This window comes from Saimiri boliviensis, chromosome 5 (assembly GCF_048565385.1).
Source record: "Saimiri boliviensis isolate mSaiBol1 chromosome 5, mSaiBol1.pri, whole genome shotgun sequence".
Taxonomy (NCBI): domain Eukaryota; kingdom Metazoa; phylum Chordata; class Mammalia; order Primates; family Cebidae; genus Saimiri; species Saimiri boliviensis.
This window is the reverse complement of record NC_133453.1, coordinates 116,166,309-116,184,533: the sequence shown is the minus strand read 5'-3', so window position 1 is coordinate 116,184,533 and position 18,225 is coordinate 116,166,309. Positions and strand designations below refer to the sequence as shown.

The following is an 18,225-nucleotide window of genomic DNA, read 5'->3' as shown; positions in this document are numbered from 1 at the left end:
TTGCTGGAATGATTTTATAAGGGGTCATTTTCTTTCTTTTACTATTCAGTTACCCAGTGGTATAGTTCATATAGAAAAGGCGTGGAAAAGAATATTTGATTCTTTCCTTTTATTTACCTAGTTTTCAAGGTAATGAATATGAAGTGGTGGATTAGATATTACTGATAAGATTTAATACAGTAAAATTATTCTGGGAGGCCGAGGCGGGTGGATCACGAGGTCAAGAGATCGAGACCATCCTGGTCAACATGGTGAAACCCCGTCTCTACTAAAAATACTAAAAATTAGCTGGGCATGGTGGCACGTGCCTGTAATCCCAGCTACTCAGGAGGCTGAGGCAGGAGAATTGCCTGAACCCAGGAGGCAGAGGTTGCGGTGAGCCGAGATTGCGCCATTGCACTCCAGCCTGGGTAACGAGAGCGAAACTCCGTCTCAAAAAAAAAAAAAAAAATTATTCTCCTTATTAAAGCTCAAATTAGCTCATCTTTGGTCACAAGGAGGGATGTGTCTGTTTTTGGCTCCTAAGCCTTTTTTTTTTTTTTTTTTTTGAAACAAGGTCTCACTCTGTCGCCCAGGCTAGAGTACAGTGGTGCAGTCTCAGCTCACTGCAATCTCTGCCTCCTGGGTACAAGTGATTCTCCCACCTCAGCCTCTTAAGTAGCTGGACTACAGGTGCACACTACCACACTCAACTAATTTTTATTTTATTTTATTTTATTTTGGTAGGGGTAGGATTTCTCTATGTTGGCAAGTCTGGTCTCTAAACTCCTGACTCCAAGTGATTTGCCCACCTCAGCCTCCTAAAGTGCTGGGATTACAAGCATGAGCCACTGCACCCAGCCTCTTAAATCCTTTTAATCCCTGAGCCACTGCACCCAGCTTCCTAAGTCCTTTTAAGATGACCTTACCCTAGTCTTTGATAGCTATCTAGGTGCTTTTTTGTTTTTGTTTTTTGTTTTTTGAAGACGGCGTCTTGCTCGGTAGCTCAGGCTAAAGCGCAGTGGTGCGATCTCGACTCACTGCAACCTCCACCTCCTGGGTCCTGGTTCAAGCAATTCTTTTGCCTCAGCCTCCCAAGTATCTGGGATTACAGGCATGTGCCACCATGCCTAACTAATTTTTGTATTTTTAGTAGAGACGGGGTTTCACCATGTTGGTCCGGCTGGTCTTGACCTTGTGATCCGCCCGCCTCAGCCTCCCAAAGTGTTGAGATTACAGGGGTGTTTTTAAGATGTTTTGCCACAGACATGGAATTAGCCGTTTCTTGAAGAAGCCCCTTTAATGGAAAATGATATTTCGGAAATCTCAGTGTAGGTGCTGAGGATGCTTATTCCTACTGGGTTGGTAATTGTTTCTAGGCTTTTTAAGCGTATAGAGTTGGGATCTGTCCGTACTAGCATAGTATCTATATAGTATCTATATTGAGATACGCAGAATATTTTGGTTCTTAGGGCTCGAGGAATTCTAGAATTCACATATCCTATAATTACTTATTTGCTTTATCCTATCCTATATTGAAAATAGTGCTTATAATTACCATGTCAGTTATTACTAGATCAATTAAAATTTTTAACTTTTAAAATTTGTATCTCCCTTTTCCTTTCTTTTTTTGTAGTTGCTCTGAATTTACATTGTCAAATCATATAGTTACTGCACATTATAAATTCTCCCTTTGAATTATCATTTAATCTTAGTTCCAAAGGTAACTACATAAAGCTCATCACAGATCTTTATAATCTGATTTTATATCAAACATTCTCCAGTAATATGACTGCCTAAGTGTAAACATAAAAGTACCATCAGAAATCAAATAACTTATTTGAGAAGTAAGCTGTTTGAAGGAATATGAAGTGTTGTAATGGTTCATTGATGTTCCAAGTATGATCCATAGACTGTTGCCATTCTGTAAACTGTAGTTGCTTCATGAAGACACATATAGCAATTGAGTGTAAGATTTAGCTACTTTTACAGCAGTCTGACATAAAGCATGTTAGTGTATTTTTCAAAAGCGTTAGTAGCTAACCGATTGGAAACTTAAGCAACAAAAACAACAAAACATAACTGATCCTTTACCACATATAATTTGAAAGACACTGTTATGCCCAATCTTAGCCCTTATCTGCACAATAATTAGGTCTTTCAGATAAGTGGTTTAAGAAACAGATAAATATGAGAGAAGCATGTAGATGTCTAATAAAGTTTTTACAGAGAAAACGGATGTAATCTAGACTTCGGTTTGGTTTGGCTTGATTTGGCAGGGAGATATGAAGAAGGCATGAGAACAGTATTAACATGGAATTGTGGGCGCACAAAACACATCATAAAAATGGCCTGGCTAGAGTAGAAGATTTTTACTAATTAGAGAGGGGAGATTAAATGGGGATGGTTATATAAAGGCCTTGGATGCCAAGCTAAACAGCTAAGACATTTTCATACAGACAATAATAGGGAACAATTCATTCCGCAAAAGAATACAAGGTACTTTTTTTCTTTGCTTAGGAACTCAGTAAATAGCTCTACTCTTTGTTACTTGGGTTCTAGTGAGTAATTTATTTATTAAATTTATGGTACAGTAGTAAATAATAAGTGATATGAAGAAAAGCAAAGTAAGATATTTTTAATTAAGATGGTCAAATTGTATTTTTGTAGACATTGGAATTAATAACATTCGTGTCCATGAAGGCTATAATACTTCTTCTCTTGTTTTATCTTACCCATGTCTAGGAATGCCTTGGGAACTGCCACTTTAGTCTGGATATCTATAATTTAAAACTTGAGTTCCTGCATATTTCTGAACATGTTATTTTTTAAACTTGTTTTTCTACTAACATTGTATCTTGATTGGTTTATCTGTTTACTGGGTTTGGTATACCTCTCTAATGGTATTAGCTTTCCACAAATACTTGGTGATCTTTGTTTATGTGCTCTCTTTTGTATTTGGGATTTCTTGGTTGCAGATGCTATTTCTCTTTACTGTAGTCTGCCTTACCTGATGGCTAAGATGGGAAGGAATATGAAGCCAGCTACAGTTTGCCTGTAGTTTGCCTCTTTCAATTTGGGGCTCTCTATTCATCCTTTCTGAAGATTACCCTTAATTCTAAATTTTGGACCTACTGTCCACAATAGCTATTTTAGACAGGCTTCACATGTTTATTTCCTTTAGTTGAATCCAGTTGAAGTGGGATTGTGGGATTGTTAGGAGCTAATTACCACAGCTACTCCCTACCTGATTATCCTGACAGTAATTTGGAGGCCCTCTCAATTCTTTTATCCATCATATCTGAACATACCTGAAAATTTCATTTCAGTTTTTAACTCCACATAGAGTAGTCTCTTTCCTACATAATTTGGGCTGTGGTTTTATGAACTTTTTTTCCTCTCAGTAAATCTAGTCTTATTTATCACTTTATATGTTAAGGATTTCTCAAGATATCTGGTCCACTGATAACATGTTCATATGTTATAGATTGTTTTTTAAGTGTTACAGATTCTTTTGCTTTTTGTATATCTTCTCTAATGTTTCATGAAGTTGGAAGCAGATATACTAGTAGGAGTATATATTTACCCCTCCATCATTTAGGCTCAGTTTCACGTCTTGATCCAAACTTCTAATTGATGTCCTTTAAAACATGATTTTTGACACTCTGATAATAGTGCACTTAAATAATGTTGATTATTGCTAGTCAAAAGAAAAAGCAGCCATGCAAATTAATATACACTGTTGCATTTAACCAATTATGCATGATCTTACCTAACAGCTTAATAAGATTTTATTTCATTAGATGTGATTTATACTGTAAAGTATTTGTTCTAAGGAGACAATGATAAAATTTAGTTTATATTTCACTAATAAGTTCTGTCTTCTGATTAAATGAATGGTAGGTGGTAAAAGCATGCCTTCTATATTAGATTACTTGTAGAATCTTTTAAATAAGCAAAATGGTTTCAAGGTAGATTAGCATCTAAGAAATGTATTTTTGTTCTACCCATTCTCTCATTAATGTAAGTTAGCTATTCAAATTGAGTAATTTACTATGAAAACACTTATTCTTCAGTGCACAGTTCAAATTTTATTCTCTGGGGTCTTCTAAGCTCTCTAAGAATTGTTCTCTATTGTAAACTCTCATGATGTTTCTAATGTATTATGTTAGGTATTGAATTTCTTATTATGTTGTAAATACCGCTTTATTGGGCTCCCCTTCACCAAACCCTGAACTCCTCCATGTTTTATTCATGTTTGTATTGTTAGCATCACATCTGCTTAGTAAATGGATTGTAATAGTTTTAGGAATGGTAAAATGAATACTAAGTCATCATTCTACCAGAGGAAAAGGTCTCTGATTTCTAGATTCTAGGTTCCTACTCCAAAGAGCCAGTTCTAGTCATAAATTCTGGGAAGTCCGTTTTGCTTTAGATAATGTATTTTAATAACACATTTCAGTTTGGTTTAAAATTTGGTCTTTATTTTTATGTGGTAACAACTACCATTTGGGTCTCTAATCAGTATGCAATTCTTTGTAACCTTTGAAAATGCCATGTTTAGTTTAAAAAATAAAAATGACTCCTGTTTTAAAAAATCTCTCTAACAAAGCCCATTAATTTAGATTTATCATGTTTTTATTCATTTTTTTTGAAGGATCAGAGTAACAATGAAATTATGATTGGAGTGATGTCAGGAGGAATTCTGATTTATAAGAACAGGGTACGAATGAATACATTTCCATGGTAAGAACATCCATTGATACTTTTATGTTTACCACTCTATTACCAAATATAATAATTTATATTAAAAACAGTGGCTGTTGAACTATTTTAATGTTGTAATTTTACTTGTGAGATAAACTTTATACTTTATCCCACTTAGTTAGAATCTACTGGAAGACATCAAAATAATTTATTTCAAAATTACTTATTAAAAATTATTGCTTATGAATTTTTCTTTTATGGAATTTTTGAAAGATGATCAGAGCTTTCCAGTCTTTTTAACAGAGATTTGCCCCCAGGGCAAACTATTTTACCAGCATCTAACCATTGTGGGTTTTATCAGAGTCTGACCAAAGTGGGAGAATGAGAATACCCAATTTAGACCCCTCCTGCTTTCTTATCTCATCTAAGGATGGGTTGACCAAAAAAGCACTGAAGATCACAGCCAAGAGACACAGACCACTAAACCACGAAGACCTAATTACAGGATGAAAGAATGATTCCTCCCTATCCCACACCTTACTGTCATGTCAACATGGCTGATAAGTAATAACAGGGAATCACAACTAAAATAACTGTAAGGCTTAGATTATTTAGGAGTACCTTAGGGAAACCCAAAGACAACAGGGATGTGAAAAACAAAGATATCAGAGGAAATTATAACTTCTGGCACTTACAGTTTGTTTACACAAACATTAAACATAGCCTTATGCCTTGCCAGGTAAGCATAATGCTTCACACCAAAGGCATATTTACTTCTTTCTTTTACCCAATGTATCATATCCAGCATTTAGCAAAAAATTAAAAGACATGTCAAATGGTAGTATACACAATTTGAAGAAACAAAGCAAGGATGAGAAACAGACCCAGATATGGAAGAAATTTTGGAAGTATTATACCAGAAATTTAAAATAACTATAATTAATATACTAAGGGAAAAATATATGGGAAAAGTGTATAACATACAAGAACAGGTGGAAATGTAAGCACAGAGATGGAAACCTTTTGAGAAAGAATTAAATAGGAGTGCTAGAAATCAAAAGCATTGCAACAGAAATGAAGAATGCCTTTGATCTTATCAGTAGATTATACACAAGAAAAAAATGAGTGAACTTAAAGATATGTCAGTAGAAACTTCAAAAACTGAAAAGTGAAGGGAAAAAAGGAATGAAAGAACAATATTTAAGACATATAATGGGAATAAAGAGAGAAAAGAACAGAAGAAATACCTGAAAAACTAGCTGCTGATAGTTTTCCAAAATTCCTGACAGCCATCAAATCACAGAATCAGAAAGTTCAGAGAACACCTAGCAGGTCAAACAATCGAAAAATCCACACCTGTACATAAGATAGTCACACTGCAGATAATCAGAAAATCTTTTAAAAAGGAAAACATAGGCCGGGTGCAGTGGCTCATGCCTGCAATTTAGCACTTCGGGAGGCTAGGATGGGCACACCACGAGGTCAAGAGATTGAGACCATCCTGGCCAACATGGTGAAACCTCATCTCTACTAAAAATACAAAAATTAGCTGGGCTTGGTGGCATGCCCCTATAGTCCCAGCTACTCGGGAAGCTGAGGCAGGAGAATCGCTTGAACCTAGGAGGCGGAGGTTGCAGTGAGTGGAGATCACGCCACTGTACTCCAGCCTGGCGACAGAGCAAGACTCCGTCTCAAAAAAAAAAAGGCGGTGGGGGGGCATATAAAAAGCACATTTAGCACAGGGAACAAGGATTAAAAAATACGTTATATTTCTCTTCAGAAACCATGTAAGCAAGAAGAAACTAGAGTGAAATATTTTGGTTATTAAAGTGTTGAAAGAAAAAACCCACCAACCTATAAGTCTGTAGCAAAGTTATCCCTCAGAAGTGAAAGAGAAATAAAGACTTTCACACACACAAACAGAAATTGTTGGAATTTGTTGCCAATAGACCTGCTTTGTGAGAAATGTTAAAAGAAGTTCTTCATAGAAAGGGAAAATAATATAAGATAGGAATCTGTATCTACAGAAAGAAAAGCAGAGAGGGGACTTCAAGGTGACTGAGCAGAGTCACAGAGGCACTTGTATCTTCCATAAAGAAGGACCAAATCAACATGTAGGTAAACACACAATGAATAGGAAATTTAAAAGAGAACAGAAGAATTTAGCAAGGAAGTGACAGAGAACCTCTGAGACACAGGAGGTGGAAACAGAGTAGCCAGCCTAGCCAGGATCACCTGAGAGCCAGGAGGAATTGCCCATTGCCAGGAAAAGGTAAGGGAGAGATCATCAATAGTTCACATTTGCACCAAAGATTACTGCAGCCCTACTTAGGAGAGAGCCCCTTGGCTTTCATGGGCCTTGAGACTAGGATAGGGAGCTCCCTGAAGTCCACACCATGGTATTGTTTCAGAGAGGGAGTTTGCACTCCCTCTACATACCTGAGATCCAGACAGTTGCAACACAGTGTCATTTTCAGAGCTCAGCCCCCATCGGAATACATCCTGCAGTGAGGCCCAGTAGCCCCTGCATTTCCACATATCTCAGACCCCACTGACAACTCATGTTCACACAGAGAACTGCGAAGTTGCAACACTAATTGCACCCAGGGTGCAGCTAGGTCCTTGACTGTCTCGTGCAGTGTCCTTCACCCTGCGGAATGGGCAGTGCAGTGTGCCAGGGAGGCTGTCCCTGTCATGAAGGGAAATGAAGCATGTGCTTACCATAGCCTTGGAGTTGCCTGCACAGGAACATTATCATTGACAGCAACTCACATCCTCCAGCAGCAAGACCACTGTACAGCTGGACATGCCTTCAGGGGCCTAGGGACTGGTCTACCTCAGCACACCTTCTAAGGACATGAACATTTACATGCCCTGCCCACCATCACCATTGATAACATCCAGGGCCTGAAGACAGGACAATTCCAGCTGCTGGCACCTGTATATGTCATTCAGGAACCTGGAGACTGACCTATCCCACTTAAAACTGAGGGCCCTCACACAACATCCAAGGGCCTGAGGCTAGATATGCCTCACCCTTAGCCACCACGTCCCAGCGCATTTGAGGTCTGGGCGTTGGCTGACCATACCTGCAGCTACTAGCACACACACACACACACCTTTCAGGGGCTCAATAATGAACCTACCTTGCCTGCCACTGGCATCTGTGGCACTTCCCAGGGGCCCAGGGACTAGCCTCATCTACCCTACCTCTACCACTACTGTCCCCACATGCGCAGCTAAGGACCACAAGGGATAGGCCACCTGTACTACTGATACCACACATACCACCTGGACACCCAAAAACTGGCATGCCCAGCCTGCAGTCACTACAACTGGTGCCCACAAACCAACCTTCCTGGCATTTCCCCTGGTATAGCTTTACTACAGCCTCTACAGCCTGAGCTACTGAGAAACTCACAGACACCTCTGACACTGATTAGAGCCAAATAAATTATGTGAAGACTATGCTGCTGCACCCACCCAGAACCAAAGCTAGAGCATGCTATCCAGCCAACACTATAGGTACATCACAAGAAAAAGTTTGTTTCTTTGACAGCCAGTTCATAAAATTGGAAGAAGCACCTGTTAAACCAGATGTGCAGATGTTAAGGATAGAAGAAATGATAAAATGAAATGCCTGAAAAATAAAATAATGATATTAAAGAAATGCAATGAGATAGAAAACAGCTTGACAGTACAAAGATATCAAGAAAACAATAATCTGAATGAGAAATTCAGCCAAGACATATTTTTTAAAAAGCCAACAAATCTTGGAACTGAGTTCAGAGAATGAAATAAAAACTACAATAGAAAGCATCAACAATAGACTAGATTAAGTGGTAAAAATAATTTCTGAACTTAAAGACAGGTCTTTGGAAATAATCTAGTCATTTTTTAAAAGGATGAAAAAGCCTGAATGACAGAACACTGTAAAGCAACCAAATATTTGAATTTTTGAAAATTTCAGAAGAGTCAAGAAAAGACATTAAAAAAAAAACAAAACCTATTTTAGAAAATACTAGCTGAAAGCTTCCCAACTCTTGCAAGTAGTAGATAGATGAAAATACCAGAAGCTCAAGGAACCTCACAGAGATTCAACCCGAAAAAGCCTCCTTCAGGGCACTTTGTAGTCAAATAAAAGACAGAAGTCTAAAAAGAACATGAGGAAAGCATCAAGTAATGTTTAAGGGAATCCTCATTAGACCAATGGCAGATCCTAATCAGAAACGTTACCGGCCAGGAGCAAATATGGTGACATATTCAAAGTGCAGATAAACCAGTAAAAATGCTGACTGAGGATACGTCACCCAGCAAATCTGTCCTTCAAAAATGAAGTAGAAATAAAACCTTTCTCAGGCAAAGAGGGAATTCATCACCACTATATGGATCCTATAAGAAATGCTTGAGCCGGGCGCGGTGGCTCAAGCCTGTAATCCCAGCACTTTGGGAGGCCAAGGCGGGTGGATCACGAGGTCGAGAGATCGAGACCATCCTGGTCAACATGGTGAAACCCCGTCTCTACTAAAAATACAAAAACTAGCTGGGCGTGGTGGCGCATGCCTGTAATCCCAGCTACTTAGGAGGCCGAGGCAGGAGAATTGCCTGAGCCCAGGAGGCGGAGGTTGCGGTGAGCCGAGACCGCGCCATTGCACTCCAGCCTGGGTAACGAGCGAAACTCCGTCTCAAAAAAAAAAAAAAAAAAAAAAAGAAATGCTTGAGGGGGTCCTGCATCTGGAAGTGAAAGAATACTGTGTACCATCATGAAAACACATGAAACATGAAATTTTCATGTATTGTATAACATTTTATGTTTTTATGAAATTATAAAAGTTTAAAATTTATAAAAGTATAAAATTCCCTAATAGAGCAGATATATGTAGAGTAGATGAGAAAAAGAAAGGAGTCAAAGGTTATTACTCCAAAAATAATAATAATAATAATAATCAAGGGAAGCAATAAGAGAGGATGAAATGAATAAAGGATGTACAAAACAATCGGAAAATAATTAGCAAAATGACAAGAATAAATCTTCACATATCACTTAACAACGCTGAATTTATATGGCTTAAATTCCAGTTAAAACTTGGACACTGGCTGAATGGATGTAAAAAATCAAGACCCAGCGGGCACAGTGGCTCACACCTATAATCCCGGCACTTTGGGAGGCCGAGGCAGGCAGATCACCTGAGGTCAGGAATTCAAGACCAGCCTGGCCAATGTGGTCAAGCCCCATCTCTGCTAAAAATACAAAAGTTAGCCAGGAATGGTGGTGGATGCCTATAATTCCAGCTACTTGGGAGGCTGAGGCAGAGGTTGCAGTGAGCTGAGGTTGCGCCATTGCATTGCAGCCTGGGCAACAGGAGCGAAACTCTGTCTCAAAAAAAATCAAGACCCAATTCTCTGCTACCTACAAGAAACTCACTTCACCTGTAAAAGCACAATAGACTAAATGTAAAGGGAAGGGAAAATGCCATGTAAATTTACATTTACATTTATCAAAATCATAGAGTAGCATTTATTTTAGACAAAATATTAAAAAGCATAAAAAGAGACAAGGTCCATATCAAATGATAAAGGGATCAATTCAGCAAAAGGATATAACAGTTGTAAATATGTACCTAACACTCAAGCACTCAGATGTATGAAGTTAATATTATTAAAGATAAAGAGACAGACTCCAATACCATAATAGTTGGAGACTTCAACACCCCACAGTCACCATTAGACAGATCATCTAGACGGAAAACAAACATTGGACGTAGTCTATGCTGCAGACCAAAAGGAACCTAATAAACATGTAAAGAATATTTAATCCAGGAGCTGCAGAATATGCATTCTTCACCTCAGCACATGGAACATTGTTCAGGATAGACCATATGTTAGGCCACAAAACAAGTCTCAACAAAATTTTAAAATAGCAATTATATCCAGTATCTTCTCAGACTATAATGTAATAAAACTAGAAATCAGTAACAAGGGACTTTGGAAACTGCAAATACATGGAAATTAAACAAAACTCTCCTGAATGACCATTGGGTCAATGAAGAAATTAAGACAAATCAAAAATTTCTTTGAATAATTGAAAACAGTAACATAACATAACATTACTAGAACCTATGAAATACAGCAATAGCATTACTAAGAGGGCTGTTTATAGCAATAAATGCCTACATAAAAAAAGTAGAAAGAGTCCAAATAAACAGTTTAATGATGCATCTCAAGAACTAGAAAAGCAAAAACAAACGAAGCACCAAATTTAGTAGAAGAAAAAACAATAAAGATTAGAGCATAACTAAATCAAATAGAGACTAAAAATAATACAAAGGGTAAACAAATTGAAACTTGTATTTTTTGAAGTGATAAAAATCAACAACAAAAAAAGAAAAAACTAGCCAGGTGTGGTGACACATTCCTGTAGACCTGGATAGTCAGGAGACTTGAGTCAGGAGGATCACTTGCTCTCAGGAGTTCAAGGCCTCAGTGAGCTATGATTGTACAACTGAACTCGTCTGGGCAGAGGATGAGACCATGTCTCTACAGAATGAAAGAAAAGAGGCCAGGTGTGGTGGCTGTAATCCCAACACTTTGAGAGTCCAATACAGAAGGATTGCCAGAGCCCAGGAGTTCAAAACTAGCCCAGGCAACATAGTGGGAGCACATCTCTACAAAAAATTTAAAGATTAGCTGGACATATTAGCGCACGCCTATGGTCCCAGCTACTCAGTAGGCCGAGGTCAGAGGATTGCGGCAGCCGAGGAGGTTAAGGCTACAGTGCCACTGCACTCCAGCCTCGGGGACAGTTTGAGACTTGTTTGTAAAAAAAAGGAAAAAATAGAAAAAAAAAACTACAGGCCAGTATCCCTAATGAACATAGATGCAAAATTCCTCAACAAAATATTAGCATAGCAGATTCAGTAATACATGAAAAAGATACACCATGATCAAGTGGAGTTTATTTCCAAGAGTCAAGGGTAGTTTAACCTATACAAATCAGTAAGTATAATACTTATGTCAGTAAATTGAAACCCAGAAACTATACATTCATCTCAATAGACACATAAAAAGCATTTAATAAAATTCAACATCCTCTCATGTAAAAACTCTCAACATTAGGTGTAGGAGAAGCATATCTTGACACAATCAAGCCCATAAATGACAGATCTGCAGCTAACATCATACAGAACAGGTCAAAGCTGAAAACTTTTCTTCAAAGAACTGAAAGAAGATAGGATGCCCACACTGACCACTTTTAGTCAGCATAGTACTAGAAGTCCTAGCCAGAGCAGTCAGGAAAGAGCATCCATATAGGAAAACAGGAAGTCAAATTGTTCCTCTTTGCAGAAGCCTGATCATAAAGAAAAGCCTAAAGACTCCACTAAAAGTCTCTTAAAACTATTAAGTGAATTTAATTAAGTTGCAGGAAACAAATTAATGAACAAAAATTGCTTACATTTCTATATACTAATAATAGCTGGAAAAGAAATCAAGAATGCAATCACCTTTACAATACCTACCAAATATTATACTTAAGCAAGGATGTGAAAGATCTTTACAACAAAACTACAAGATACTGATGGGAAAAAAAATTGAAGAGAACAGAAAAAAGTAGAAAAACGTCCCATATTCATGACTTAGAAAAATTAATATGGTGAAAATGACCATACTACTCAAAGCATTCTACAGATTCAATACAATGTCTGTCAAAATACCAGTGACAGAGAAAAAGCAATCCTAAAAGTGGCTCACACTTGTAATCTAGTGCTTTTGGAGGCCAAGGCAGGAGGATTGCTTGAAGTCAGGCATTTAATACCAGCCTACACAACATAGTGAGATCTCGTCTCTATAAAAAATGTGTTTAAAAATTAGCTGGGCATAGTGGCATGTATTTGTAGTCCTAGCTACTTGGGAGGCTGAGGTGGGAGGATCACTTGAGCCCAGCACTTTAAGATTACAGTGGGCTATGATCATACCACTGTACTTCAGCCCGGATGGCAGAGAGAGACCCTGTCTCTATTAAGAAAAAAAAAAAATAGGGAACCCTAAAAGATCCCAAATAACTGAAACAATACTGAGTCAAGAGAACAAAGATGGAAGACATCAAATTATCCTGCGAAGCTCTAGTATTCACAACAGCATGGTATTGGTATAAAAGTAGACACATAGACCAACAGAACCAGAATAGGGAACAGAGGAATAAATCCACGTATTTACAGCCAACTGAATTTTGACAAGGAAAAACATACAGTGAAGAACAGGTATTCTTTTCCATAAATGGTACTGAGAAAACTGGATATCTATTGCAAAAGAATGGAACCAGACCCTTATCTCACTATATACAAAAATTAGCTCCAAATGGATTGGAGAGTTACATGTAAGACCTGACATTATAAAACTGCTAAATGAACATGGAGGAAATGCTTCAGAATATTGATCTAGGCAAAGATTTTATGGGTAGGTCTTTAAAAGTACAGGCAACAAAAACAAAAATAGTCAAATGGGACTGTATCAAACTAAAAAGCTTTTACACAGCAAAGGAAACAGTTGACAGAGTATGGAGACAATCTATAAAATTGGAGAAAATATTTGCAAATTATACCTCCAACAAGGGCCTAGTATCCAGAATAACAAGGAACAGCAAAAACTAGCCTAATAATTCATTTTTTAAATAGACATTTCTCAAAAAAAGACATGCAAATGGTCAAATTGAAGGTTTTTATAAATTCAAACTTTTTTATTATATATGTTGTGGTGTTAGTGATCTTTGATGGTAGAATTATAATTGTTTTGGCATGCCATGAACCACACCCGTGTAAGATAGCAAACTTAAGTGATAGATACTGTATTAGTATTTGTTCTTTCTGCCTCACTGACTGGTTATTCCCATCTCTCTTCTCCTTGGAACTCCCTGTTCTGTGAGACACAACAATATAGAAATTAGGTCAATTAACCCTTCAGTGGTCTGTAAGTGATCAAGTTCAAGGAAGAGTTGCACTTCTGTCACTTTGAATAAAAAATTGGAAATGATTAAGTTTAGTGAGGAAGGCATGTCAGAAGCTAAGACAGACAAACAGCCAGGCCTCTTGCACCAATTAGCCAAGTTGTGAATGCAAAGGAAAAGTTCTTGAAGGAATTGAAAGTATTACACCATTTAACATCCAAATGATAAAAAAGTGAAACACCCTTATTGTTGATATGGAGAGTATTTTAGTGGTACGGCTATATCAGACCAGCCACAACATTCCCTTAAGACAAAGCTTAATCCAGAGCAAGGTCCTAATTCTCTTTAATTATGTGAAGACTAAGAAGAGAGGTGAGAAAGCTACAGAAGAAAAGTTTAAAGCTAGCATGGGTTGGTTCTTGAGGCTTAAGGAAAGAAGCCATCTCCATACATAAAAGTTCAAAGTGAAGCAGCGAGTTATACAGAATATCTAGCTAAGTGATGAATGGCTACACTAAACAACAGGTTTTCAGTGTAGACAAAACAGTCTTCTATTGGAGAAGATGCCATCTAGGAACTGTCATAGATGAGGTTAATACCTGACTTCAGTGTTTCAAAGGACTGACTGACTCTTATGTTACAGAATGAAGTTGAAGCCAGTGCTCATTTAGCAATCTCTAAATGCTAGGTCCTAAGCCTACCCTACTTGTATTCTAGAAGTGGAAAGTCAAAGCCTGGATGACCACACATCTGTTTACAGCATGGTTTACTGAATATTTTAAGCCCACTGTTAAGTCTTACCTCTCAGAAAAAGATTTCTTTTCTGAATATTACTGCTCATTGACAAAGAATGCACCTTGCCACTCACGAGCTCTGTTAGAGATAGCAAGGAAGTTGATGTTTTTATGCATGCTGTCACATATGAATTCTGTAGCTAATGGATCAAGGAGTAATTTTGACTTTCAAGTCTTTTTAAAGAAATATATTTGTAGGGCTGTAGCGGCCATTGAGGATGATTTCTCTGATTGATCTGGGAAAAGTAAATTGAAACCCTTTTGAAAAGGCTTTCCCATTCTAGATGCCATTGAGAACATTCTTGATTCATGGTGGAAGGTCAGAGTAGCAACATTAACTGGAATTTGGAAGAAATTGATTCCAACCCTCATAGATGACTTTGAGGGGCTTAAGACTTCAGTGGAGGAAGTAACTACAGATGGGGTGGAAATAGCAAGAGAACTCTTATTAGAAGTCGAGTCTGAAGATGGGGTCGGGGATGAATGGCTGCAATCTCATGATAAAACTTGAATAGATGAGGATTTGCTTCTCATGGATGAGCAAAGAAAGTGATTTTTTAAGGTGTAATCTACTATTGGTGAAGATGCTGTGAGCATTGTTTAAATGGCAGCAAAGGATATAGACTTCATGATAAAGCAGCAGCAGGGTCCAGAGGATTGACTGTTTTGAAAGAAGTTCTATTGTAGGTAAATGCTAGCAAATAGCGCTTAGCATCACATGCCACAGAAAAATTCTTTATGAAATGAAAAGGAAGAAAAGGAAGAGTCAATTGATGCAGCAAACTTCATTGTTGTCTTATTTCTTTAATTACTACAGCAAACTTCAGCAACCACCACCCTGGTCAGTCAGCAGCCATCAACATTGTGTCAAGACTCAACTCTGAGGGCTCAGATGATTATTAGAATTTTTTACAAACTACTCTGATTTTTTATTATACACATTGTTTTTAGGAATGTTGTTTTTATTGTATTATATTGAACTTTTAATGGACTACAGTGTAGTGTAACCATAACTTTTATATGTACTGAGAAACCAAAAAATTCTATGACTCCTTATATTGCAGTATTTGCTTTATTGTGATAGTCTGGAACTAAGCCCTCAGTATCTCTAAAGTTAGGCTGTACCAATATCCAGAATGAAAAAGGGGATAACATTACAGACCCTACATACATTAAAAGCAATAAAATAATATTGAGAGCAGATTTGAATGTTTGAATATTGATATGGTTTGGCTCTGTGTGTAACCCCCCTGCCCCCTGCAAATCTCACCTTGAATTTTGTAATCTCCATGATGTGTCAAGAGTGGGACCAGGTGGAGTTAATTGAATCATGGGGGCAGTTTCCCCCATTCTCTTCTCATAATAATAAGTGAGTCTCATGAGATCTGATCGTTTTATAAGCCTCTGGCATTTCCCCTGCTTGCACTTCTCCTTCCCGCTGCCTTGTGAAGAAGGTACCTTACTTCCCCTTTGCCTTCTGCTATGAGTGCAGATTTCCTGAGGCCTCCCCAGCCATGCTGAACTGTGAGTCAATTAAACCTCTTTCCCTAGTAAATTACCCAGTCTTGGGCATGTCTTTATTAGCAGTGTGAGAATGGACTAATACAAATATCATGAATAAATTTCACAACATAGATTAAATGTGCAGATTCCTTGAAAGACACAAATAAAAAAATGACCTGAGAAGAAAACTTGAATATATCTGTATCAATTAAAGAAGCTGAAATTGTAGTTAGAAACCTTTTGACCATAATAATTCTAGGCCCCTTATTGTGAATTCTATCAAACATTTAAAGCAGAAGTAAGGCCAATTCTACATAAGCTCTTTTAGACAATAAAGAAAGAAGGAACATGTTTTATGTAATTATTACCTTAATGTTAAAACCAGACAGAGACCCTACAAGGAGAGAAAACTGCAGTTACTCATGAACGTAGATGCAAAAATACTTTATAAAAGTTAGCAATTTGTATTCAGTAATATATAAAAGTGACAATTCATTATGTTCAAATGGGGGTTATTTTAAGAATATAAGATTGCTTTAACATCTGAAAGTCAATTAGTATAATTAACATAGAGAAACCATTTGAGCATTTCAATAGATGCAGAAAAATAATTTGATAAAATTGACCATTCATGATAAAAAAAAAATAGAGACATAGCTAACTATAACTAAGAGGTATTTTCCCATTTTGATTAAGGGCATGTACAGAAAATCTGCTAATATTATACAAAATGGTGACAGTCTCAGTGCTTTTTATGAAGATCAGGAAAATATATGCTTTATCTCACTACTTCCCTTCAGCTTTGTACACCAGGTCCTTACCAGTGTTTTAAAACAAGAAAAAGGAAAAAGAAAGAAAAGGCATACAGATTGGGAAGAAAAATATATAATGGCTTTCCTTGTAGATTAAGTGTATAGATATAGATAGATAGTTTGGCTGAAAATAGATGAAAAAGGTGTACCATGCAAGTAGTAAGCTTTAAGGAGACTAGAATGACTGTATTATTATTATACATACAGTGCTCCAACCAGTTTAGAAAACTGTTCTGTAGTTTCTTAAAAAGTTAAAAATATATCTACCATGTGACCTAGCTGTTTCATTCCTACCTAGTATTTAACCAACAGAAACTAAAGCAAATGTGTGTACAAAGATTTGCACACATCTGTTCAAAGTGACTTTATTTGTAATAGCCAAAAACTAGAAACAGATATTCATCATGAAGTGATGGCTATTTCCATCCATGTTGTGGTATATCATAGAATAGAATGCTCCTATGCAGATGAATCTCTAAATAATTAAGCAGAGTGACAGACAGCACGTGAAGAAAAATACATACTGTATGCTTCCATTATATAAATTCTAGAAATTCAAACCAATCTGTAGGGACATAAAGTTGATCAGTGGTTATACAGGCAGGATGGGTTCCTGTGTTGGAATTCTAGAGGAGGATTACAGTGTGGCAGAAGAAATATTTTGGAAGTGATAGATATGTTCACTATCTTTACTGTCATGATAGTTTGATAAGTACATACATATGTCACAATTAGCGAAGTATATACTTTATGTGTATTTTACATGTCAATTGTATATAATAAAATGCTTTAAAAGGAAAATGAAAAGATGCATTGGTGGTATAATGGTGAGCCTCGCTGCCTCATAGTTATCAGTAAAACAGTTTAAAATAGTTATATGATTACATAATTGGCATTTCAGTAGAAACACAGAAAACTTTGGACAAATAGCTTTTTTTAACATACATGGATATATCCATGTATGTTAATTATGATCAAAATTATAAATGTGCGGATATTCACATTGAAAACATGAAACTTAATTTTTAAATAACTTTATTGATATAATATGCATACCATAAATTTGCCTAATAAAGTATACAGTTTAGTGGTTTGTAGTAGTTTCAGGGCAACATCACCATAATCTAATTTTGAATCATTTTTATTACCCCTAAAAGTTAACCTTTTAAATTATTAGGAGTCATTTCCCATCCCCTTTTCTGCTTTTCATTTACTGGAAGTCCTAGGCAATCACTAAGCACTTTCTTTCTTTACAGATATGCCTATCCTTTATATTGTATTAATGTTGAAGGAGATCATGTACTATGTGGTCTTTTGTGATTGTTTTTTTAATTCATTTTTGAGGTTCGTCCATGTTGTAGTATGTATTGGTTTTGCTTTCCTCTTTATTGCTAAATAATTTTCCATTTTATGGTTATACCACATTTTGATAACCAGTTCACCAATATTTTCCACTTTTTAGCTAGTAAGAATTACATTGCTCTAAATA

General features: G+C 36.9%; 1 protein-coding gene across 4 annotated transcripts in view; it reads left to right on the top strand.

The window, feature by feature from the left end:
- PTPN4 (protein tyrosine phosphatase non-receptor type 4) overlaps positions 1 to 18,225 on the top strand; it is a 227,740-nt gene that overhangs the window by 136,338 nt on the left and 73,177 nt on the right. For all 4 annotated transcript variants that reach the window (XM_074399851.1, XM_074399852.1, XM_074399850.1 and 1 more), the window contains exon 10: positions 4,637 to 4,725. In XM_074399851.1, the coding sequence (XP_074255952.1) occupies positions 4,637 to 4,725 (89 nt within the window). The remainder of the gene's footprint in view (positions 1 to 4,636; positions 4,726 to 18,225) is intronic.